General features: G+C 42.9%; 2 protein-coding genes across 3 annotated transcripts; one reads left to right on the top strand and one right to left on the bottom strand.

Moving 5' to 3' along the window:
• Window positions 1–557: 557 nt before the first annotated feature.
• Window positions 558–8,022, bottom strand: LOC117849631 (uncharacterized). The gene is made up of 13 exons (XM_034731250.2): window positions 6,993–8,022; window positions 6,712–6,892; window positions 6,201–6,313; window positions 5,993–6,097; window positions 5,245–5,314; window positions 4,677–4,732; window positions 3,995–4,045; window positions 3,276–3,380; window positions 3,136–3,180; window positions 2,962–3,070; window positions 1,872–2,074; window positions 1,480–1,566; window positions 558–1,053 (listed from the first exon to the last, which is right to left on the bottom strand). Exons 1-13 carry the CDS (start codon window positions 7,884–7,886, stop codon window positions 883–885), a joined length of 2,190 nt encoding a protein of 729 aa, XP_034587141.1. The 5' UTR covers window positions 7,887–8,022; the 3' UTR covers window positions 558–882.
• An 11,328-nt stretch (window positions 8,023–19,350) lies between these two features.
• On the top strand, window positions 19,351–23,551 carry LOC117858606 (probable histone deacetylase 19). 2 transcript variants are annotated; one of them, XM_034741721.2, is made up of 7 exons: window positions 19,351–19,999; window positions 20,357–20,797; window positions 21,335–21,565; window positions 22,600–22,691; window positions 22,802–22,865; window positions 22,943–23,020; window positions 23,150–23,551. In XM_034741721.2, exons 1-7 carry the CDS (start codon window positions 19,457–19,459, stop codon window positions 23,252–23,254), a joined length of 1,554 nt encoding a protein of 517 aa, XP_034597612.1. In that variant the 5' UTR covers window positions 19,351–19,456; the 3' UTR covers window positions 23,255–23,551. The 2 variants fall into 2 exon arrangements, with proteins under 2 accessions (XP_034597612.1, XP_034597603.1); XM_034741712.2 differs by having other exon boundaries at window positions 23,147–23,551.
• The last annotated feature ends 847 nt before the right edge of the window (window positions 23,552–24,398 follow it).

Below are 24,398 nucleotides of genomic sequence, written 5' to 3'. Positions count from 1 at the left end.
GCAGGATGCCGAGCTCCTGCACGTAGGGGGTGAGCAGCGACAGCTGCAGCGCCCACCCGAACTGCACCCCGCACGCCACGGACGCCGCGCGCAGCAGCTTCCGGAGGGGCACCTTGCGCGCCGGGGGCGCCGCCGCCGTGCGCGGCATGCCGCCGCCTCCTGCTCCGACGCGCGAATCGGATTTGGTCTGGGTGGGGGGCTCCTGGATGGAAGAGAAACGGAAGAGCAGAGCAGGAGGAGGGGCGCCGCCGCTAGCCGGGAGAGGAGGAGGGGCCCGCCGCTGGCCGGGAGAGGAGGAGGGGTCCGGGGAGGGGCGCCGGCGACGGGAGAGGAGGAGGCGTCCGGGGAAGACCGAGCGGACGGGAAAGAAAGAAAAAAACGAACCGGTACAACATATAATCAATGGCAGATGATGAATAGTTAGAAGTCACGGCATGAAAAACCAGGGGTGAGGGTGTTGTGAGATCTGTACTGGCCAAAAGCTGCTTTTGGATGTGGTTTTGGATGGAAGCCAACCCCTTTGGTTGGATTTTGACTTTTGGAGAAGCCACATCAGGTTGAATTGAAAAGCTCAACCCAGTGTGTCTGATAAATTGGTACGGTACATGGCCTTTTGGGGGGTTGCCCTTTGGAAAAACAAGACCCCTGTAACTTTTCACATCGCTACCATCCTACAGATCCTATTGGAACTAATGCTCTCCATCGACCATGCCAATGGCCAATGGGGTTCAGATTAGAATCTGGATCCCGCACCTCACTGGATGAAGCAAAATTGTGATGTAATGGAGGAGGAGCGGCGACAAGGCAGTGACTCCGAGCTGTCTGCACCTGTCCCCTCCAGGACAACTCAAGGACAGCCATGAGAGGCTTATCCGTCAAGAATTACTCATCGTCTCCATTCTCGAAAACTCCAATGCGCTGCTTTCTCTTGTCAAAAACTGCCCTGAAGGATTGACCTTCATCACGAAGTTGCTCACTAAACCTTTTCTTGGTCTCGTTGTTGGTCTTCCCTTCCATCCCTGTGGAATTCTCTTCAGCCAATGGATTGGAGACCTGCAAGATACAGTTCTATACTTATAAGTTTGCTACAGGGTCCAGGCTGTTCGCTGGAAACAACGAGAACGATCATAGTAGATTTGTAATATTGGCACCTAAACGAAGAATGTAAATCATTGTTTGGAGCCAGAGCACCAAGTTCCAACAGAATCAAATATAGAATAGTGCAAGCGAAGTAAAACATGGAGTTGTTCCTAGACTACACTGCTCCTTTTATAACATTTTATTTTCTCCATTCTCATTACCCAGAATTACAGGATCAACATTTTCTAGATGAAATAAAATAAGATGGACAAGAGAGAAGTGACTTATACAATAACAGATGGTATGCCAAAATGTACACATGCCAAATGATGTACGGCAGCAGAAAGTGGAAGTGCTACTGATTAAATGTCACAAAGTTAGCAATGATTAGATATTTACCAAATTGTACCCTGATCCAGGCCCTATGACTAATGATGAAGAGAGTTTTCTTTTAGTTGCAGCAATGGAAAACCCACCCTTTTCAAGCTGCAAAAATAAATAAGACAAAGAATGAGCACATTTAATAGAAAAGACAAACATAACAGTTATGATTCTCGTCACATATATATCATCTTTGTAGTTATGGCATCTCTGTTGTACTACAGACACTTCAACCTAAACTTGGCTGTCAAGTTCTATTCTGTGAAATAAACTAGATATTTGTCATAAACAACTAAACAAATAGGTGATATATGTTTCAGCTAAGTTAGAAGCTCTTCAAGAAACAGGTTAAATATCTGGCTTTTCAAGAGAGGTAACATATAAAGCTCACACTGAAACATAATGCATACCCGATCACCCCAACTGACTCTTTTCTTATGAGTGCTATATGTCTGGGCCAGGCCAGAAAGAGCATGTGTATTTCCCTCCGCATTTTCAGACTTCTCAGTGTCATCCTCAAAATCTTTTGACCATTTACTCTGTCCTAGCTCTTTGAAGGCATCCAGATCATCTTCTACTTCTGCATTCCAATTCTCTCCTGGCTTTGAGAAACCTGCACAAATAATTATTTTAGCACTTGTAAACCTCAATGTGATGTAAATGCTTAACTGTGCAGACTGCAGACTACTAACTGGAATTAAGAATACACTAGATGGCATTACAAAGGGAGGCCTGTTTTCTAGTAGATTCAAATATTTAACAGTAAATCTATGTCCCTTTTTTCCACTAGACTAGACTTTCCCAGAGTACAACAAAAGTGACAGGATAGGTCCACCTTCACATGGAAAAGGCATGAGATACTTGGTTTATCCCCTAAGGCTCTGTTTTGTTGTCCGTATGACCCCTAGCCTGGATTGCATCATTATTAGTGAGCCAGGATATAAGCATGCAAGGCCAGTTTGGTTGCTTGTGCATGCTCAGTCTGGCTAGAAGAGTACTTTAGTCGCCCGCATGATAACATCTGCATGTTTTGTTTCATAAAGAAAACAAAAAAAGTGCATGTGTTCGAAGTGGAAACCGGTGTCACCATAATGTTTATTTTGCATAAATATATCCTAATAGTTCTTAATTTATCTTATTAATCTTTAATCAAATAGAAATGCAAATATCACTTAACAAGCAACAATCATATGCTAACACTGACATTAGCTGGGCTATGCAAAAATGCTCAAATTACATGTATCTGTTGAGCCACGCAGAGAGGGGACTTTTGCACCAAGGAAGCCAGGCCCAGGGTGCTTTGGAGGCAACCAAAAGCACCTTAAATCATTAACCTGCGCAAGCTCTGGCCAAAAGCATTTTACCTCTGTGCAAACCAATATTTTTCTACATTACAAGCTTCATCCTAAGTATGAGGGGCCTAATGTTAAGACAAGCTATGGCCAGTCTTATACTCTTATATCCTTGGTCAAGAATGTAAGAAATAGTAAAGAGGTACACCTTCATGTGATTCATTATGTGGTGCTTCCTGTATAGCCTTCTGTGAGTTTTCGGCAGTGGTACTAGTTGTTTCAATAGCATCATCAATGTCCTCTGTGTCCATATCTACCTGTTTGATGGAACAAAATCATTAGCAAAACAATTTATTTAAAACTAACAAAAAAATAGCATTACCTCTTGTATAGAGTGGCCACGGAGATTATCATCATGGAATAACGACTGAAAGAAATAAACATGATGATAAATGATGAGAATTATCAATAATCATGCACCTAATGGTAGGTATTAATATGCAAAACGGTAAAAAAATATACCCGTATATCCAGCTGCAGATACAGTGGTGGAGCCTCTTCCCAGTCTGTTGCCATCTTTTTTATCTCGTCCAATGTAAATCCGTGCACATTCCTCGCAGCACAGCCCTATTATTCGTGAGGATATTAAAAATCTGCTATTATACAACTAAACAACAAGGTAATTGAAATAACAAAGCCTAGTCTTAGGCTCTTAGTTAATCCAGTAAATTAGAAAATAAGTAGAACAGAAAGAAATGCCACCCTGAAAGTGAACATATTATTGTCATATGAAGAAAGATGCACAAGATACATCATTCAATCCTTCATCCAGCCAGTAAAGGTTTCCAAACTCAATAGCAGAATGACTTTAGTAGTGGCCCTGTACAAATTTCTACATGGTTGCTACTATGGGTCACCTTGAGCAAAAGTTTGTACGTTTGACGGAAGTTGAAAGAGATTCAGAAGTTAGTTGGTTTCACTGATTAATGGTGAGTAATTAAAATTATGAAGATTGCACATGCTGGCAAACTTCTGAATGCCTCACAATATAATTTTGACATCCATGGCACAAACAGATTGGTTGATACCGCGCATCGTAGGTTCATACTATTGTGGAACTACGTTAAGACAGCAAACTGAGGCATCCCAACTCCCAAGATTCATTTGAGGTGCTTGCCAAACACCTAAATACATGTTTAACAGGAGCCAGACTTATGATCGACAATACATCAGAAAATTACCGTTGGATCCTTGTATGGTGCCTCCAGCAAGTACACCTCATAGCCCGAGTGCTGCAAAAGGGAAACAAAGAATCAGAACACCATCACAATGGATTCACTATGAAATGAGATGACACAGTAAAAAATACAAATAACACAAGGTAGCCCTTGAAAGTCAAAGATATCATCCATTGAAAGGACAGATTAGTCCACTGACATTGGAAATTGGAGAGCTTTTACGAAAATAGTGTACAACAAGTTATAATGCCAAAAAAATGAAAAAAAAAATAAACACCCTTCAGCGCAACTAAAGCAAAGAGATCAAATCAAACAAACCGCAACTCAAAGCTGATTTTGGCTATGTATAACCTACATGAATAATCAGAGAATGCAAGTGCAGAAGCCAAGACAGATCAATAGCAAAACAAAAATATTATTCTGCATGTTAGTTAAATGTCAACAGAAAACAAGCCATGATGGCATATTTTTAAGGGGGTGAGAAAGAATTGAAGCGCCTCATGATCGTTTAAAACTATTCCACAGCATGAATAATCCTTTTAGGGAAAAAAGGAAAACCTAGCATCTCCTCAGAAATGCATTTTTTTTAAGCAGTCGGGGCTTCTTCAAGGGTTCAAAACCCCAAAAGAAGAAATCCATAAGGAAATAAATCTTATAGTCAACACATCAGAGACTGAGGATTTACCTTCGCAGTTGCCCAAAATTGAGCAAAATCAGCTACCCGCAGATTGCGGTCATCCACTAAAAACGCCAGGAATACCAGCAGTAAACAAGTCAGTTACCAGAATAGAATCAGCCGTTGGTGAAATTGAAGGCATTCTCTTGGCACACGGTCGCTGTATTTTGCTAGGGCAGCTAAGGTGTTATTAAAATGAGTGTTTTAAACAGTACAAAATATCATGAAGGGCCAATGAAAGTGGGCACTGTCCAAATGTTCAAGGAGTCCATTGCGTCACTTTTGGAAATGAAACACCACAATATCGAAAATCCAACCAAAAGCAAAATGATTTTCTCAGATTGTTTGCCAAAAAAATCTTTCACTACAAAATGACGTCGTTGGCTGTTGACATGTAGCAACTATGGTGCAATGGGAAAAATAAAATGTGATAAACTTAATGCTAATCTATGAAATTTGGAGGCCATTATATGTGGCCTCCAGAATATTGGAAAGACAACGATAAAAGCAAATACCACCTATGAAGTAATGATTGAGATATAAGTTGCTATATGATTGTTATACTATAACTTCATACCAATCACAAATGTAAAATTTCCTTCGTCAAGGGTCTTCTTAAATGCCTTCAACATGCTTGACCTGTAAGTCTATAACATGTACAGGGAAAATTAGTTATGACAGTCATAAAAAAGTTGTGATTGACAAATAGCTAAAAGCATAGAAAAAAAAATGTGCTGAAACAAAAGAGAAGTTGACTTGTCATCTTGTATTCAAACTTCCTGACCAGAGAAGGCCTAAACAGGGACTTCATTCAAAAGAAAATATGTTGATGTTCCTGAGGCTAATCTTTAAACATGTTGCAGACATTCAAAGCAAGATACCTCAAAATCCTTCTCTAGTGACACATAGGGTGCGTTTGGCAGAGCTCCCAGAGCTGATTCTCTGCTGAATCTAGCAAGAGCTCTGCCAAACAGTATTTCAGAGAGTAGTGATTCTTTGAAATGAACTAAGAGGCTGGGAGCTGAAAAAAGTAGCTTCTCCTGATTCTGTGAAGTGATTCTCCATCCTGATTTGAAAAGTTTATGCTAGACAATCACTTTCAGCCACAGAATCACTTCTCTCGGAGAATCAGCTCCCATAGATAATCAGAATCAGATGGAGCTCTACCAAATAGACCCAAAGTACACATGGTCACGGACGTTGAATTACTTCTACATTTATATGACAATTAGCTTCGCTTTGTGTACATAAATGTTGTAGTGAGATCCAATTTATCACTGGCACATATAAAAAGAGAAAAGGAATAATAGAACTAGTGAAGGTACCTCCTCCATTTCCGGCTCATAACAGTACTCAATCACTTTCTTGGTCAACTGCCTTCTCCCTTTTGATGCACCAGAAGATTTAGAGCCTTCTTTGTCTTCCAATTTCTAAGAGAATATTGGCCAAATTTATCTATGTTTCAGTTAAAAACAATCATTACACAAACTAAATCAACACTGTAGAGAAAAGTAGTTTCCAATCTCTACCGACCTTCTCAACTTCAATCATGAAATAATCATCCATGGAGTGGATTCTAGGTGCATTTGCACCATTCTCAACTTCAAGATCACGCAATGCCTTTGCCAGATAGCTCTTTCCACTACCTACATGTTAAAACAATTGTACAAATTTAGTTCAAAGCAATAGTGAAGGAAAACCTAACAGCAGATTCATGAAATAACTTTAAAGAACACAAAAAATTGATAATTAGGAATACTATATGGCCAATATCATTAAGTTATCCGTACCACATATGCAATAAAAACTTTACAGAGTAAACAGTTACCAGTAAGAACAGCAAAACAAAGTTTCCTGATTTCATTGTAATGTGAAAGGGCTCATTTATCAAATTGTTCAGCCTATTGCTTCCATGCTATGAACTACTAGCCAATATTATTTTACAATACAGGAAACTGGAACTGGTAAATGTCATAGGCAGCATACAAAATATTGCGGTAAAAGTACAATTATATTAAGAATAAAAACAATGTTCTCAGTGAACCTGGAAGCCCTCGGAGGATGATAACAATATGGTCAGGACGTGAAGCACGATGTGGCTGCTTGAACAGATCGCATGCATTGATGATTGTGACCTTGGAATCTTCCAAAGAATGATGTGCATTGGCTGACCTTCCATCTATCAAGTGCTGCTCTGACAATGGTCGATAAATCAAACCTTGCCCCTGTGAGAGTACAAGCATACAATTGTAAGTGATTCTGATGGAAGAGTAAGCCATCCAATACATTTACAATACATTAAAGCATTGAGAGCACAGAAGCAACCTCATCATTGATGTGTCCGTCGTAGCAGTTTGCATTTGGCATCGACTGAGCTTGAGGCAAGGTGCGACTGCTAGGTGGAATAACTGCCATGGCTGGAGAACCGGAAAGGACAGGAAACAATGACAAATTTGCAGCCGGCCGTGGTGGTGCGGCACGGTAATCCCTGTGAGAAGGAAATGGAGGCTCCGGGGGCTGTGGAATAGCATCTGTCTCAGCATATGGAGGCAGTGGAGGGGGCGGTGGCACGCCAGGCAATTCCTCTGGGTGGAACTGACAGTAACGATGATCGGCACTGTCGAGATACTTCTCGTGAGGCCCTCCTCCCGGTGCAAAACCTTGACCAAAGCCATGGTTCATATCATGCAGAGGCACTGGAGGTGGCAACCTTCCAGCATGGTTGAAATTCGCAAAATCACCTCCCTGCGGGTACGGAGAAGGATAGCCTCTGACTCCTCCATAACCAAAGCCGGCATCAGGCGGGCACGGCTCGCCACGCCACGCCAATCCAGGAAGTGGATTGTGGCCATGGTCCCGGATCAGGCCGAGCAGCCGATCGCCCTCAACAGAAGCCCTTCCCGGCGGCGGCGGGGGCGCGAAGCCGTACGGATCGAACGGGGGCGCCTCGCCCACGCGCATCCGCTTGTGGGGCCCCTCCCCGCCGGCGAACTCGTAGGGGTGCGGGTTATGCGGCCCAGGAGCCGGAGGGCCCCACATCGGCGGCGGCGGCGGCGGGTGGGGGTCATACGGGAAGGGATGAGGAGGGGGCGGCGGCGGGTGGAGCTCATACGGGAACGGGTGCGGCGGGAGAGGCGGCGGCGGGCAGAAGGGGAAGTGACGCGCGGAACAGACCGGGCAGAGGTCGGCGCCGGCGGGGAACCGCCATGGATGGTCCATGCGGCGCTGCGGTGGTCGGTTTGGGGCTCCGGGATCTGAGGTTTAGATGGAAGGAGGGGGAAAAGGGGGCGGAGGGTTGGGTTTCGAGAACGTTCGAGAAGATGTCCGGGCCGAAGGGGTGCGACTTGTCAGGGAAGAAGACGGGCAAGCTGGTTGTTTTGTGTTTATGACCCTAGAAGAGTTGCGTTTCGTATGAAAAGCTCTGGAGAAACGGACCTGATCATAATTATAAACTTTCCCAACCCTGTAACTGCAAATCTACCATCAAGACTCCGGCTCGCCGCCGAAGCCGAACCGATGCGGCGATGCCCGCCTCGATCGCGAAGCTCTCCGCGGCCGCCGCCACGCCATGCAAGCCGATAGTTGCTACCACCAAGTGCTCCTATCCTACTCCCGCGCCCACTCGACCAGTGACTACGCGCGGGCGCAGCCCGGCTCACCTCCGAGACGCGCGCAGTGTGTTCGACGAAATGCCAGGAATGGACGGTCTCGTCTCTCGTGCTTTAACGCTCTCGTCTCTCGTGCTTTAACGCTCTCGTTGCGGGGTTCGCGCAGCGCGGGGAGGCCGGCGAGACGAGGGGATTTTTCGGATTGCTACATTGCAACGGCGCTCATTAAATTGCAGGAGAAGAGGGTTCTTAACTTCATTGACAGCAATGACTGTCCAAGGTTTCAGTGGGATGTTTGGTTCCCGACCATAACGAGCCACGCCACAAACTTTGGTGGCCACAACGATTCACAGTGCTGCTTGGTTGATTACCAAACGTTTGATGTGCCATAGCTTTCTACCACTTTTCCTGCTATTTTTCTCGCCACAAGCTGCTGAACCTTTGGCGTCAAATTTTTCCGTCACGGGTTGTGGTGCCGCCACAGATTGGCGTGGCCCATTGCGGCCAGCAACCAAGCAGGCTCATGGTGAAACAGTCCAAGCCACTAGATGTTGTTAGGGAGATTGTATTCAGGTCCAATGAAGAACCTAATGAGAGAAGATAGATGTGAGGAGAGAGTCATATTTAGCTTGCAAAAGAAAGATAAAAGACATAGTGGGAAGATAGATGTGAGGAGAGAGTCATATTTAGCTTGCAAAAGAAAGATAAAAGACATAGTGGGCAGGTTTAGATTGAGTAGGGCTTTAGGGTTTATAGTGGCTTGATTATAATCATAGAGCTTTGATTTAGGATTTTTCAGAGATTCGATGATTTAGAATTTCCCAGAGATTAGATTTGAAGTTGGTTCAAAATCTATGCATGTTTCAAAACATGTTTAAAACTATTTAGCACTCAAAATATAATGCAATCAGTATGAATGCAACAAACATAGCTATTTTTATTTAATTTGTATTTAAATTTAATTATGTTCTCAAATAATTCTACACCCTTCCTAATTAATTCTAATAAATTTTATTAAAATTTTAAAATCTCATCAAATGTAAAATTAGGGTGTTACATATTGCAGATACTTCGAGAAGATCGAGTTAGCCAGCATGGGGCAACTGCAAGAGCCGGAGCTATCCGGGTTATACCTTATTATTGGATCAAGAGATCGCCTACGTGTTGGCTACGGTGTTGGGAAGCTTTTGCATCAGCTCTCTTTATGTGGATTAACATAGTTATTATGTGTCATCTTTTCCATGTCTATCTTTCGAGGATCAACATGGTGCGTCATCTTTACCTCTCCTACTTATGCGTACATGGCAATCAGGTGATAATCAAACTTCTTACATTTATTGTTCTTCAGTTTGCTTGCTGATTATTATCCTGCTATTTTGAGTTAACTATTTTTGCAAAGGTGTAGGTCCAATTTCTATGCACAAAGATTGCTTGTTGTTTGAGTATATAGCGATCGATGTCTAATAGATTTAAAATACGATAGAGAAAATAAGTATCATGATACATTGTCAACATGTTTCCTAATACATTTGTCTGGCTAAATAGCAGTTTACACATTTGTAGAGGCAGGCTCAAACGACAACTACAATCCATGGTTGGTTGCAAAATCTTCCTATATCACTATTCTAATGTTACAATTATCAAGATATGGGCATGAGTTTGGTACAAGACTGCTACGTCTACTTAACAATTTTTCTATTTTTTTCCAAAAGTTTATGTCCAATTTTGTCCTCATATCACTTAACAATTTGCACCCAAATCAACTTGATTCATGGTATAATGAAGAGAGAAGGGAGAGGTACAAGAAAAAGATACAGATCATTTGTCCAAGATTGGAGAAGAAGTAGAGTTTGAAGGAGGTAGAACTAGAGATACTAGAAGGAAAGAATTGATATCTTCATACCTTTATCTCTATCGAAACATAAGTGCATCCATTACCATGCTAACCATGTATATATATCTGGTTATGTACTTTTCTAAATATATTTTGTGGCCATACATTGAGCATAATCTAATGCACCTTGCTATCAGATGCTTTATTTGTCAAATATCAGTGGTGTTGTTACTGTCAAAATCATAATGAGCGTTTCGCTTGCATCAATCATACTTGTTATCCTTAGTTGAATGTGCTCATTCCTAATTTTAGGTGCAACTATACTGATCAGAAGAAGCATCAAAGCTAATATCCATCATGCTGATAAAAATTAAGTATTTAGGTAAGTTAGAGACTCATTTGGATGGTGAAAAACAACACATAATAAGGTGGTATGACTGAGCTTTCAAAATCCTTGATTGATATTGCGTTGCAAGCAAGTTTTATAGTTTTCTCTGGAGCATAGACAGTGATACCATAGCACAATGTAGATCAAACATGAAAACCAAAATCACTGCCATGCATTTGATTTGTTTTCAGTATCGCTAAATATTTAGTCATACCCGGATATTTCTTGTCTTCTCTACATTCAAGTTTTTCCTCCCACTTCTATGCCATGTGGGTTCCTGATCCCAAAACTCTTGGCACAATCACATGTCAAGATAGTAAGTTTTGTGTGTTTTCACCCATCTTTTTTCATGAATACGTTGAAGAGCTGTCTATCTTTGTATTAAGAAAAAAAGTTTAACGTACAACGCGGGCCAACCGGGCACACGCACACGGGTTGTTACAAAAGCTAAACCAGACAAATGATTTGTGGGTGTTAATGGCAACTATGTCTGGCTCAGCACCTACTACCGACGTCCATCCTATAGAGGCTAGGTATTTTGCTCCTGAAGCACACCAAAGCTGCCCCTCTCCTGAAATTTCAGTTACCAGCCGGGCAACGTTCTTAGCCGATGATCGGTTGAACACTCGAACATTGCACTCCTTCCAAAACTTCCACGAGATTAGCATGAAGGCCGAGTCCAAACCTTTACGTTTGAGAGCGTTGATGTCCCTTATTCGTCTAATATAGAAGACTAGTTGTCACAAACTATGCATCTTTGCACAACCTACAATTGTCAAATTTTGTGGTCCAGTCAGAAATCCTGATTCCAAAGAGCAGCCTTGGTCTAGATATAAATCCTTTTGCTAATTGTTTTTACCCATATTGATAACACATTGCAGGGTGTGCCATATGCTACGCCATCTTTTCTTCAAAATTCAGTTTCACGCTTCACATGGTGTAGTATATCTCAGTTCATTATCAATTTTGGAGACATATCACATGTATACTGTGTGCTTGACTGAGGGTATGCATACATGTATTCTTTTTCCTCAATTAATTCTTACATGTATTCTTTTTCCTCGATTGATTCTTTTTTTCCTAACAATCAATGTTGAGTTTCAAAATGAAAAAAATTAATCAACCCACCATTTCACTAAGATGCATTGCGTGGCATGCAACATAATTTGGCAGTTGTGTTGTACTTTTTTTTCCTAGTTAAATTACCAGAGTAAAGCTAAAACTCACCGTGTGCATACGTTTTCAGGGTTCAACACCAACTTTTAGGCCTCCTTTGGAAGCATTGGGGCCACCAGCCCCGAGCAGCACATCCCCAGGTTGATTTTCCTGGGCCTCCGCATCCCTCCCCAGGTTGATTTTCCTGGGCCTCCGCATCCCTCCCCAGGTAGGGGAGAAGAGCCTCCCTCCCAGCTTCGGCTGTTTGGGGCTCCAGGGGCAGCCCGACAGGGATAAAAATTGATTTGTGATTTGGCTGGCAGAATGAAAGTGAAATTGCTAGGATTACTGAAGGAATCGACCAAATTGGCTAGATTACTGAAGGAATAAACCACACGGATCAACAAATTAAGGTTCTGTGAAGTTTAAATCAGACACAGATTATTGAAAGAATAAACCGAACTGATGGTCTGAATAATATGCAGTAATCCATTGATTGTTGTAGCCTGAACTGAAATAGAAAAGCCAATCACAAAGAATAAACACATCCAAGACAAATTTGAATTCTCTTGTCCATACATCCATATATATTACAATTCATGAAAAGTTTAATTTAAATATCAAGTAGATCCAGCAAGTATTTGCTATACAGAAATTCTAGCATCTCATCACCCCTTCCAGTCGACGAAACCATCATCATCCACCATTATCCAAGAGATTAAGACAACGAAACCACCATCTTCCAATCAACACTCACTGATTCTAAAAAATAAACAATAAAACAATAATTAGGATCGATTTTTCATTATCCTGAGATAATAAACACCAGTAATTTGCTACCAGGCATGAACATTCAGATAAAATTGTAAGAAGAATTGAAGTTGCCGGTTCAGTTTGACAAAAATAAGACAAAGGATAAGACACCAAAGTACTACTGTGTTCCTCCCAGGAAGCACTAGTCAGTATTATTAGATATATAAAGAACTGAATGGAACTGAAAGGGAAATTTGTATAAAGAACTAAGCATAAGCAGAACACATTTACTAAGCCATGAGATATGCATATATGGAATTTGTTGATGAAAGATCAGATTAACTTGTCAGACTCAAATGAGATATCTAGTTAAACAACCACCAAGCATCCTAGCTGGTAACTGGCTAACTACTCCTGAGCAGCCTGCCTCCTCTGGACACATGTCAGCACAACGTTTCAAATGAAGATCATAGAAATAGCCTAATCCAACAAACACACCTGAGCAAAGGGAAAGGGAACATACGTGAGCAATCTTTTTTTTTCAATCAAATCAGCCGGACATTTGGGTTTTTTGTGCCCACCAATATTTTTCTGTTTGTTTCACTTTGGAAAACTTCATTTGCATCAGCTTTTTGTTTATCCGATAACCCTTCCATGGCATCCACAATGTCAATACATTTCTCGATTGAGTAGTCTTCTTCACATTTTTTCTTCTTTTCTCACTTTTCTAGAGTTCTTCCAATCTGATCCTTTCTAAAGTTAATGTAATCCCCAAGTTTTGCGGCCATCTGACTTTGTTTGCGTTTCTTTCCATCGGTAACATATTGGTTCTCTGAATTACGACTAGCTGGAGCAGATTGAACTTCTATGCTTTCTACACCACCAAGTCCAAAACTGAGTGGATTTCTATCAATAGATGCCATGCTATGATTGCTTTGCTCTGAGATACTTGTCTGGGGAGTGGGTTCAGTTGGCAGCTCAGTTCTTTGTGGTGGTGGCTGAATTGATGTAAAATTTAAATCCCCTGTGGCCACACTTCCTATTAAACAAATAATCAAGGTAACAATATCAACATCTTAATGTCTACAATAGCGAGAGTTCAAACTAGAAACATGATCTACAATGAAGTGACTCTCTAAAGCATCATCCACACCACAACACTAAAACAAGAACATAGGCAATGAACATCAAGATGAAAGCATTACCTTCATACAATAATTCCAAGCTGTTATATAAAGGAAATGGCTTCTTGCAGAACTTGGCAACTTTGTGATTATCCTATTGAAGTAAAACAAATGATTCGATGGTTTGTATAAAGGTTAGCTGTTATATAAAGGGCTGTTATATAAATTTGATTCTCCATTTAAGAGACCTAACCTTAATCAACTTTTCCCATCCTTTTGGTTCTGCAATGATCATACCCAAAGTGTCATTCCAGCCAACACCACTTTTCGTCGCTTTTTTTTATTATCTTATAGTTTCCTTTTAGCTCTTTCTCCTTTTCTTGCACTTGTTGCTTCGTGAAATGTGTCATTGGAAACATATCATTGAATTTGTTTGTGATATTCCTCCAACCTTTAGCAGTCCACCCATTTTGTCCCTTAAATATTGGAACGTTGGCAAGCTCTTTCAGAATATCCACAAGTCCCTTCTCATACGTGTAGCTCCATGTAGCTCTTTCCGTTGACATGGCTGCAAGAAATAAACAAGATTAGATAAAGGTTGTCATGAAAACAATACAGAAATAAGGAATGAAGTAAAAAAAATAATACAGACTGTCATGAAAACATTTATGCTTCACCTAATTATTACGGGCAGCCCACATCTGAAGAGCAATTTGGTCTCGCAGGGTGCTACCTTCATTTGATTGCAGTTCATATGGGTAGTTGTTATCCTCCTCTGGCAACTCAACATAATCAGATGGGTTGATATTATTTGGTTGGTGATCCAGCCGCCCTTCATCCCCATTTAGCCCTCTAATGAGATTATGAAATACTGCAGCTGCCGCTGGAATTTTAATTTGATTCTCTATTGGATGAAATGTCCCAACTTTCAGGATTGGAAACCGCTTTTTTAGCACACCAAAGGCCCTTTCAATATGGTTGCGTAGCTGCGCATGCCGATGGTTGAACAATTCTTTGTAATTTGCATAGACCAACAATTCTTTATAATTTGCATATGGTCTAGAAAAAAAAGAAGAAGAAACAATATAGACGCTCTCTTTGAAACTTTAGTCAAGGTCAAAGGAAAACAACAAATATGCTCTACAGCCAGCCAACATAGATTCTGTCAAGGATTTGTTCAGGCTCAGGCTTTAACCTCAAACAGTTAAGTGAACTGGACAGGGACCTGGACAGAGACCTGGACAGGAACCTAGACAGAGCAAATGATTGATGATTTCTACAAATGACAGCCCAAATTAATGAAAACAAGCACTACAGGCTGCAAATGAATTACTACAAGCAAGAGGCATCACATGATGATGAAAGAAAAGAAGAAAAGTGAAATGCTCGAGTCCAACCCCAAACGGAAATAATATGTAACTTTCCATGTCACAGTTAATGCTAACAATATGTCTAGGAGGCGATTAACTACTTGCAGTGTCACACACGGTTTTGTGCTAAACCCGGGGGTTAACCCACTGAAAATCTTGATCTGCTGCAAGCATCAACTCGATCATAAGGATGCAATCCTTGACCTCCTTTTGCCAGGAAAATTTAGTACGTAATAGTATGATAGGTGTCGAAATGTAAACAAACCGAAGAAAACAAATATAATCCTAATGCAAATTCCCCAAGCACTTATTGGAACATTTGCAGAGATAGGGGGCAATTAAGTTTCTTCACAAGAATGTTTTACAGGTAATCAACTAAACATAAATTTGAGAAGAACTAGTATGACATGCTCATCAACCAGCAGTTTATTCAAGCAAAAAAAAGAGGCTATGTCAAAGGACCAAGTATTGTATTATCCAAAGCTGTCAAGCAAAGATATTTGTTTCGAAAAGGCATAAACAAGAATCAGCAGTAATATCATGCATGAAATGCAGTAACAAGCATTGGTGGATGCACAAAATAGAACTACACTTTCAAGTCACAATAATCTGTAATCTGTGATCTATTGCGGGGCAGGTTGCGCTTTAACTGGAAATAGCATCAACCTCTACAAAAGCAACAAATCATGCATTAGCTAGCGATACGTTCAGCGGCATGCTCCCAATCGGGTAGCTAATAACATCACCTTGAATAAAGCAGAAGACCTATCCCAGCCTTCTCTCCTTTTGGTGACACATTCAGAAACCTCATCTCAATTCTCAGCTCTCACTACATTACATGGACTGATGGACCTTAGTACTCTACTGAAAACAGTCCACAAGTATACTTAGTCCTCTGACCCATGCCCAACGGGCTCTAATTTTAACCAAGATGACTTAAGCGATGGCATCCTAAACACAATCCTAAACTTAGAAACCTATCTATTTTCGCATGAATCCACAAGCAGCTGCTAAACCAATTGGAGGTTATAACCTACCATGCAGTAGCTGAACAAAATGTCAGCAATCAAATGCCAACATGTGACTTATTTTATATTCTACCCAGTACGAATTAGACCTAGGAGAGGAACTTGGATGGGTTCTTGGAGCTAACCTGGAGTAGATCTTGAAGCTCGGACGGAGGTGGAAGAAGCCGGCGAGGGGCAAGCACGGCGGCGGTGGCGGTAGCGGGGGGCGAGCACGGGCAGGGAGGGGGACGCCTAGATGATGATGCGCGACGTGGAGGGGGATGCGCCGCCAGGACCCTCGAGGTGAGGACGGCTTGCCCCAGGGAAAAGTCGCGGATGCGGTCTGGCCTCCCCGTCCGATGGGCTCCCAAATGAGGAGGCGATTCGGCCCGTGGTGAGTTACCCGCGTGGGCGTCCAACCCATGGAAAATGGCGGGATCCCCTCGGGGTTCTGAGTTCCCAAAGGAAGCCTTAAAGCCCTGAGTTTAGGGGTCCATTGTTTTCAAATTAGGTGATTTTGGGATGGAGCTAGCTCCGACAGTCAACAACATTAGAGGAAGGGTTGTAGTAATAGCTGATTTAGAAGAGGGAGGTAGAAGGGCTGCCCCAATGTTGGTGGACCGAGTGTTGACTTGTGGAGACAGACGGGTAGTCAACTTCAGTCTCAATACACAGTTTCATGGCACTGATGACAGGTTTAATGTGGAAGCTGTCATGACGGTAGTACGAAGAAAGAGGTATGGGTGGTTGAAGGGCTCGCCGATGGTCTTGCCAGTATTAGAACTGTGCTTTGCATAGGATAGTGGTGCGCAAGATTGTGTCAAGTGCGGAATGGGTAAAGGGGAGTCTGATGGGACGAAGATAAGGAGGGAGCTAGAGTGCGGGTAGGAGCTATTCTGTTAAAATACAATCATACAAAGGTTCAGCATTTGGTACTGCTTTGAAGCACCACAATTTGTCTGCATTTTATTTTATCTTATTGGTAACCTTGCTCTCCTTTGGAGCACCACAGTATCACAGTGATCAGCAGGGACGAAGCACCACAGGAGGAAATGCACATGGGGTCTAATCACCAATATGAGCAAAGAGCCATCAATAGGCAGCTACGGCCTACGGGCCACGGCCCATTAATTATAGGCGTCAAAGATGGGCTGCAGAAGTGTAAACAGATGGCCCAAATAAAACAATGAACGGTTTGCTTAGCCCAACACAACAGTCGCCTTCCTCCTGCGAAACGAGTTCCTCCGCAGGCTGTTCGGCAGCCATGGCGGACGCCGGACGGGCATGGGTGACCGGCGATTAGCAGGGGGTATTCATTCGGGAAAAGGTATAGATGGAGGCCGTAGCGGTGTCGGGCAAAGAGAGGGTGAAGCCGCCTCCACTGTCCTCCCTCTGGCCCGCTTGTCATCAGGTTCCTGTTCCTCCGCCTGCTTCGCAAGTCGCAACGAGCACGAGCACCGACCCGGACTGCAGTGCCACCGCTGCACCGATTCCAGAGCGCGCACGCCGAGGTCCGACCGTGCGCCTGTAAATTCGAAACCACCGCCCCACTTCCGCTCTTTTCCGCACCAAACCTCGCCGAATCCCAGGCCGGCAGGCCCTATCGCTCCTAATCGCCGCCGCCGCCGCCGAAGACCCGTTCCGCCGACAACAACCCGACACCGGAGTTGATCACCAGGTGGTGAAGCTCTCCGCCGAGCCCCTGTACTTCTCTCGCTCCCAAGTCCTCGCGGTGCTTTGCCGAAGTGGCGCCGCCGTCGTTCAACGGCCGGCGACGATACCTGCCCAGATGAATTCGCAACATCGCTTTCTACCGCCTGGAGCGAACTCCGTCCGATTACCTGCACCTTCGCTCAAATCTGGTTAGAGGCCGGTCACGCCCCCCGCTGTTTTCCCCGCCCGGCGGCGCGGAAAGCCGGAAACCAGCTGCTGCCGGTGACCAGAACGCCAGACGCTGCTGCGGCCATCAGATCCTAGACCGACGGGGCAGATCGGTCTTGACCGGGGTCAAAACTGGTCAACGAAGCCAGCCCGCGCCACAATAGGACTCAGGAGGACGACCCTGTCGCTGCCACATCTTATAACTTTGTGCATAAAAGCCCCCATGTGTTACGGGAATCAACCCTATTGCATTGCCTGAGTGTTGGATAGCTAGTCATCAGAAACCCCAATCTATTCTTTTTAATTCACGAAAAATCGAACTGGATGCTATTCAGGTGCTCTAAACATTAATCTAGAGATCCTTTTCGCTTGGATAGCTATCCTTAATCGCTCTACTCAAATGTATGTGTTTATGATATATCTTTTTATGATAAAGTGGGTTCGTATATATATATACACTTTTAGTAATCAAAATGCTAACAAAATTAGACCAACTAAGATTGCTCGCAGGAGTTGACGAATTAGTAATACTTATTTTGGATTTTTATGTCATATTTTCCATATTTATTGAGTACAACATCTACTTACACTACTATTTTCTGCATATTTTTGTTCTCTATATAAATAAATGTCATTTAGAAAAAGAAGCTAACGTGGAGTTCTGTAGAGATGGTGATGAGCATGAGCTCTAGGGGCACCGGATCGATTGCTTGTGGGGTTTGGAGTCTTCCCTTCGAGAACATGGTGTATATTTTTTTAGCCTGCAGACTTTGGATTATTCTGTACAAAATATTACCTTGTCAAAGCGTCTCTAGGCTAATGGTTAGAGCACCTGAGTAGCACCTAGAAAAGCTGGGTTCGACTCCCCGTAGGTGCAAATTAAATGGGTCTAAAATAAAAAAAAATTATAAAAAAATAGGTTCCGGCTGACTTCGGGGAAAAAATTGTATCTCTTATATATAGGAGTATGTGATAAATTTTATTTTGACGCATGTACTTAGAATATTCCTTACTGTAGCAAAACGGCTTCTTCAATGACAATAAGCCTGCCAAGCCATTCTTTTCACTTTTCACATGCTCCCGTGAGCCGAAATTTTATAAAAGAGGTCCAATTATCACTAAAATTACCATGTTACTTCTAATAACTAATTTTTGCCGATTATTTTTACAAAACGGCTTCCGTTCTATAGAGGTCATTTTAGAATGTATTTTTATGCCAAACAAACACTAAGCTTTTTGTGTCATAAATAATAGCAAATAAAATAGGTTGCTGGGTCCCGATGATGACACGATAATAAATTGGGTCCACTTGTTTTTCGCCCATAATATTCCCACCACATTGCGGGGTATGCCGTATGTGACTGATTGTTATATATTCTTTCTGCTGATCAAATAATCATTATTTGTTTCTGATAAACATTGCATATATTTCAAAATGACCCAAAGATCAATCTGCGCCCCTCGTTTCACAATTGCCGTCGCCTACCTCGCTTTTGCTTTCTAGCCCCTTCTCCGATTTTCTCCCGTTCGTATAAAATCCTCCTCCCCCATCGACCCTCCTGTTTTCTTCCTCAACAAAACAAAGGCTCCCCTCCCGGCTCCCGCATCCACAAAGAGAGAGAGAGAACATCCCGCTCCTACAAACCCCAAATCCCCAGCGGCGGCGGCGATGGACCTCTCGTCGGCGGGCTCCGGCGGCAACTCGCTGCCGTCGGTCGGCCCCGACGGGCAGAAGCGGCGCGTGTGCTACTTCTACGACCCGGAGGTTGGCAACTACTACTACGGGCAGGGGCACCCGATGAAGCCGCACCGCATCCGGATGACGCACTCGCTGCTCGCCCGCTACGGCCTCCTCAACCAGATGCAGGTCTACCGCCCCAACCCCGCCCGCGACCGCGACCTCTGCCGCTTCCACGCCGACGACTACATCAACTTCCTCCGCTCCGTCACGCCCGAGACGCAGCAGGACCAGATCCGCCTCCTCAAGCGCTTCAACGTCGGCGAGGACTGCCCCGTCTTCGACGGCCTCTACAGCTTCTGCCAGACCTACGCCGGCGCCTCCGTCGGAGGGGCAGTCAAGCTCAACCACGGCCACGACATCGCAATCAACTGGTCGGGGGGCCTGCACCACGCGAAGAAGTGCGAGGCGTCGGGCTTCTGCTACGTCAACGACATCGTGCTCGCCATACTCGAGCTCCTCAAGCACCACGAGGTGAGGACGATTCTTCCCTCTCCTCCGTGCCCCTGGTTGGTTTGCTTTGCTGGGCTCGATTGGTTAGGTGTTTCGATTTGTTATTATGTTTCCGTGTAGTGATTGGTGGATTAATTCTACGAAGTTGCTTGCTGATGGGTAATTCTATAAAGTTACTTTCGGTCAAAAACTATCTATAAAGTTACTTGGTGATGAGTTTGTGCCGTTTGGGTTAGATTAGGCCCAGATGTAGCTAGATCAATTTTTCCCCCATTTCCATCGTCACTCATTTTGGTTGATGATTTGTACATAATACATGCTTTGTCAGATCAAAGTTAATCATTGGTGTGCTTAATATGTGATAGCTTAAATTTACAGAGAGTTCTGTATGTCGATATCGATATCCACCATGGAGACGGAGTCGAGGAGGCTTTCTACACAACAGACAGGGTCATGACCGTCTCGTTCCACAAGTTTGGGGATTATTTCCCTGGAACAGGGGATATCCGTGACATCGGCCACTCAAAGGGGAAGTACTACTCTCTGAATGTCCCTCTGGATGATGGGATTGATGATGAAAGCTATCAGTCCCTGTTCAAGCCGATCATGGGCAAGGTTATGGAGGTTTTCCGCCCTGGTGCAGTTGTGCTTCAGTGTGGTGCTGATTCCTTGTCTGGAGATAGGCTAGGCTGCTTCAATCTCTCTATCAAAGGTCATGCAGAATGTGTCAAATACATGAGGTCTTTCAACGTTCCATTGCTGCTTCTCGGTGGTGGTGGATATACCATCAGAAATGTTGCACGGTGCTGGTGTTACGAGGTATGATGATCTAATTAAATGCTCAATTTCTTGAATTCTTGTTCCTGTGTGCTGCATTACCTATGCGAGTTGGTTAACATTATTTATGATAGGGAAAGGCAGGCTAGAATCTTATGTTTCACATCAGTGCACACTTTCTGTTAACAATTTAGTTCATAGAATACCCATGGTCTGACTTTTGAGCAATACAGGTAATGCATGATTAAATGCCTGTACATGTTCTCTTGCTGAAATGCATATGTTTGTTAAGAGGCTAGATGTGTGTATGAGCATACGGAATAACAGAACGCGTGTTCCTCAAATTATATAAAGAATTAGCTAGCCTTCTTAGCAAAGCTTACTCTTATTATCAAGCTTAGAGTGGATTAGCAGATACAGAAATAAACTAACCCATAGGTCGCTTGGCTTGTGCTTCTGATCTTCAAAATTTTGGATTGCAGATGTTGCAACGGTATATTTGTGTCCTTTCGAGTTTTTTAATGGTACCTGCTGTTTGTTCATCCAGTATATTTTTGTTAATAAAAATTCTTTGTGCAGACGGGAGTTGCTCTTGGTCAGGAGCTTGAAGACAAGATGCCTGTCAACGAGTACTATGAATACTTCGGTCCAGATTACACTCTTCATGTTGCACCAAGTAACATGGAGAACAAAAATACACGACACCAACTGGATGATATTAGAAGCAAACTTCTGGATAATCTTTCAAAACTTCGGCATGCTCCTAGTGTCCAGTTTCAAGAGCGGCCTCCTGACACAGAGTTGCCTGAGGTGAGCAACTGAGCATCCTATTATAAGCAGCAAGTTAGTTGTGTGATGCTATTTGATCTGAACAAGAATATGACTAAACATGGTTGGGATGCTTTCCCGCATGGTTATTCTGATGAGAACTAGATATGTGGTTTCTGTTTGTAGATGCAGATACCTAAAAGCAAATTAGTAGCTGGAGCCATATTATTCTGATGAGAACTAGATGAACCATATATGTTATTCTTATGCTTTAAATCAGTTACTGGAATCAAATCCTCCACCCCCCTAGTTAGGGCACCTGTTCCTTTTATAAGGAATAGTAGGTCTGTTTTTATAAAATTGTTGTTTTCTCATTTGAGGTTGCATGCCAAGATATTTCCACCATTTTTCTTGATTTCTTCTATCTGCGTTTTCTTCTATGTTTGTGTTCCAGGGACTCACCATGGTTACTGTGAATTTTGTGACGGAATGTTCTGTTTATCTGAAGCACATTCTGATGCTATTATCTCAGGCGTAGCACTATGGTCCACGGCCTCAACCAGCCTGAATCTTAGGCTTGGTAAAACTTTAACATGCCAAATTGAACACAGGTTCATGCCAAGATTAAACAACTTATTGGATGGTTATAATTTTTGTTCTCGAATAAGCAAAAGAGTTGTGTACCATTGAATGAAAGAAGAGGATAAAAATCAGTGACATCAAGTGACAGAATAAATAAAAGAGAACCAACGCACCACTAACACACAAACACAACACATCAGAGAGCAGCCGGAGGAGGAGAAGGGGGTGGCCATCAAGTGACAGAATAAAATAAAAGAGAACCAACGCACCACAACACACAAACACAACTTATTTTGGTTTGTTTGACCCTTCAAGTCTTCACCTACCTAATTGAATACTGTAACACTGTTTCAAATGCTTGCTATGTAGTTGTGCTATCAGAAATTAAATTTTGTGTGCGATCTAGTTCTGTTTGAATTTTGCCCTGATCATGTTTTGGAAGTGTCGAGTCAAAAGCTGATTAAATTTTTGGTACCTGTATGTTTGATATACAGCCAGATGAAGATCAAGTGGATCCAGATGAAAGGCACGATCCTGATTCTGATATGGAAGTGGATGACCACAAGGCTGTGGAAGAGTCAACAAGGTTTGTTTCTCTCTCAATCTGTCTTTGATGGTATTGGTTTCATTTTGTTTTGCTTTTTCATCATGATTCTGATCCTTTGTGCCCTTTCTCATGTCACTTATTTATTGTAGGAGGAGCAACATTCTAGGGATAAGAGTTAAGAGAGAATTTGGTGAAAGTGACACCAAAGTTCAGGTATTTTGCATTTGCTTTTGCACTTCACTTCTCTAGACTAAGTGTGATTATCACCTTATTGATTTTGCATCCTGCAGGATGGTGGCAGAGTTACATCTGAACATAGAGGACTGGAACCCATGGCAGAAGACATTGGTTCCTCCAAGCAAGCTCCTGTGAGTATTGTCTACAATACCCGTTAAATGATAACATCTTGGAAAATCTCAAGACTTGCATTTCTTTACCATGATTTACACCCAGCAACTAACCAAAGGTGTCCTTTTCTCTTGATTCAATTGTAGCAGGCAGATGCCAATGCGATGGCCATCGATGAGCCAGGCAACGTCAAGAATGAACCAGAGAGCTCAACTAAGTTACCAGACCAACCAGCCATGTACCATAAGCCATGACTGCGACATCTGAACTTGCCAGCTGTCTGGTGTCCAAATTCCTGGACGCTTTCGACGGTCCAAAAACTAAAAGTGAATCCATGATACAGCGTGCGATTTTAAATTCGATTTGAGTTCTACCCATCTGTAATCTGTTAATCCCATGGGAGTATTCCATGGCGGTAGTGAAGTTCCATGAGTCCACCGGGCAATGCTTGAGGTTGAGATAGACGATAGTCTGACCCATGTATACATGATATGCCAGTTAAGTTGTACAGGCATTAGTTAATGCAAATATGCAATGAACTTGAGGTTAAATTTCTTCGAGTCTATGGTTCTGCAATTGGATCTCTTCTAACCGTATTGGCGCGTAAGGTTGACAAAAAATGGAATAGAACAAATCAAACCTTTTAACCCATCGACTGTTGAGGTGGGAGCCATAAGCTTAACTTTTGTAACTTGATATCTGTAGCATTCGTGAGCGATCACTTCGAACGAAATGGTAGCGACCCTCAATTTTTGCTTCTATGGGAAGTTGAGAACAGGGCAAGTCAGGTATGAATGAGTGAAGGGGAACTCAACCAGAAGGAACAGAGCATAAGAAAGGCAAAAGGGCCAACTGAGTAGCTAGTTTTAGAATTCACAGTGCGGCGGCAGCTTTACATCAAACATAGGACGACCGTAGTTTGTCGAATTTTGCCATGTTCTCTCGCTAGCCGTTTGGTTTATGCCACAACTACGGCGTTCCGTACTTTCAGGCCCCAGTATTTAGATAACTCAAATTATTCTATTTATCATAGACTCAATCGTTAGAACGTTACCCTCCCGCCCTCACCCCACCTCCGAACTATGCCCGATGTCTAAAAATCAATCATAATCTATGAAAACATCTAAATGACACACCGGATCTTTTCAAACTAGACATTAAAAAACCCGAACCACGGCGAGGACTTTTGGGACTGTCCCTAGTGCGCCACAAGAACAGTCCTCGAAAAAGTCCTCCCTTAACTCTATCCTCATTGCCTCCTCGTACTTTTGAAGCTAGCCTCGCCTCAAGCACCACACCAACTAAAACAGCTATTCCTACTTCTGTGCGACAAGAGACTCCCCAGAGTGTGAGGAACAATCCTCGCGATGAGGTAATTTGCTCCTTGCTACCATTCCA

The sequence above is a fragment of the Setaria viridis genome, chromosome 1, assembly GCF_005286985.2.
Source record: "Setaria viridis chromosome 1, Setaria_viridis_v4.0, whole genome shotgun sequence".
NCBI classification, from domain to species: domain Eukaryota; kingdom Viridiplantae; phylum Streptophyta; class Magnoliopsida; order Poales; family Poaceae; genus Setaria; species Setaria viridis.
This window is presented reverse-complemented; position numbering and strand designations above follow the sequence as displayed.

Bases quoted from the DNA above. Each gene is read 5' to 3' on its own strand.
- LOC117849631 (XM_034731250.2), bottom strand. From the start codon at position 7,886: ATGGACCATCCATGGCGGTTCCCCGCCGGCGCCGACCTCTGCCCGGTC. The intron at 6,314-6,711 runs GTTCACTGAGAA...TTTAACATGTAG, and splicing joins CATCCTCCGAGGGCTTCCAG to GTAGTGGAAAGAGCTATCTG. The intron at 2,075-2,961 runs GTGTACCTCTTT...TTATTTGTGCAG, and splicing joins ACATAATGAATCACATGAAG to GTTTCTCAAAGCCAGGAGAG.
- LOC117858606 (XM_034741712.2), top strand. From the start codon at position 19,457: ATGGACCTCTCGTCGGCGGGCTCCGGCGGCAACTCGCTGCCGTCGGTC. The intron at 22,692-22,801 runs GTTTGTTTCTCT...TATTTATTGTAG, and splicing joins GCTGTGGAAGAGTCAACAAG to GAGGAGCAACATTCTAGGGA. The intron at 22,866-22,942 runs GTATTTTGCATT...TGCATCCTGCAG, and splicing joins AAAGTGACACCAAAGTTCAG to GATGGTGGCAGAGTTACATC.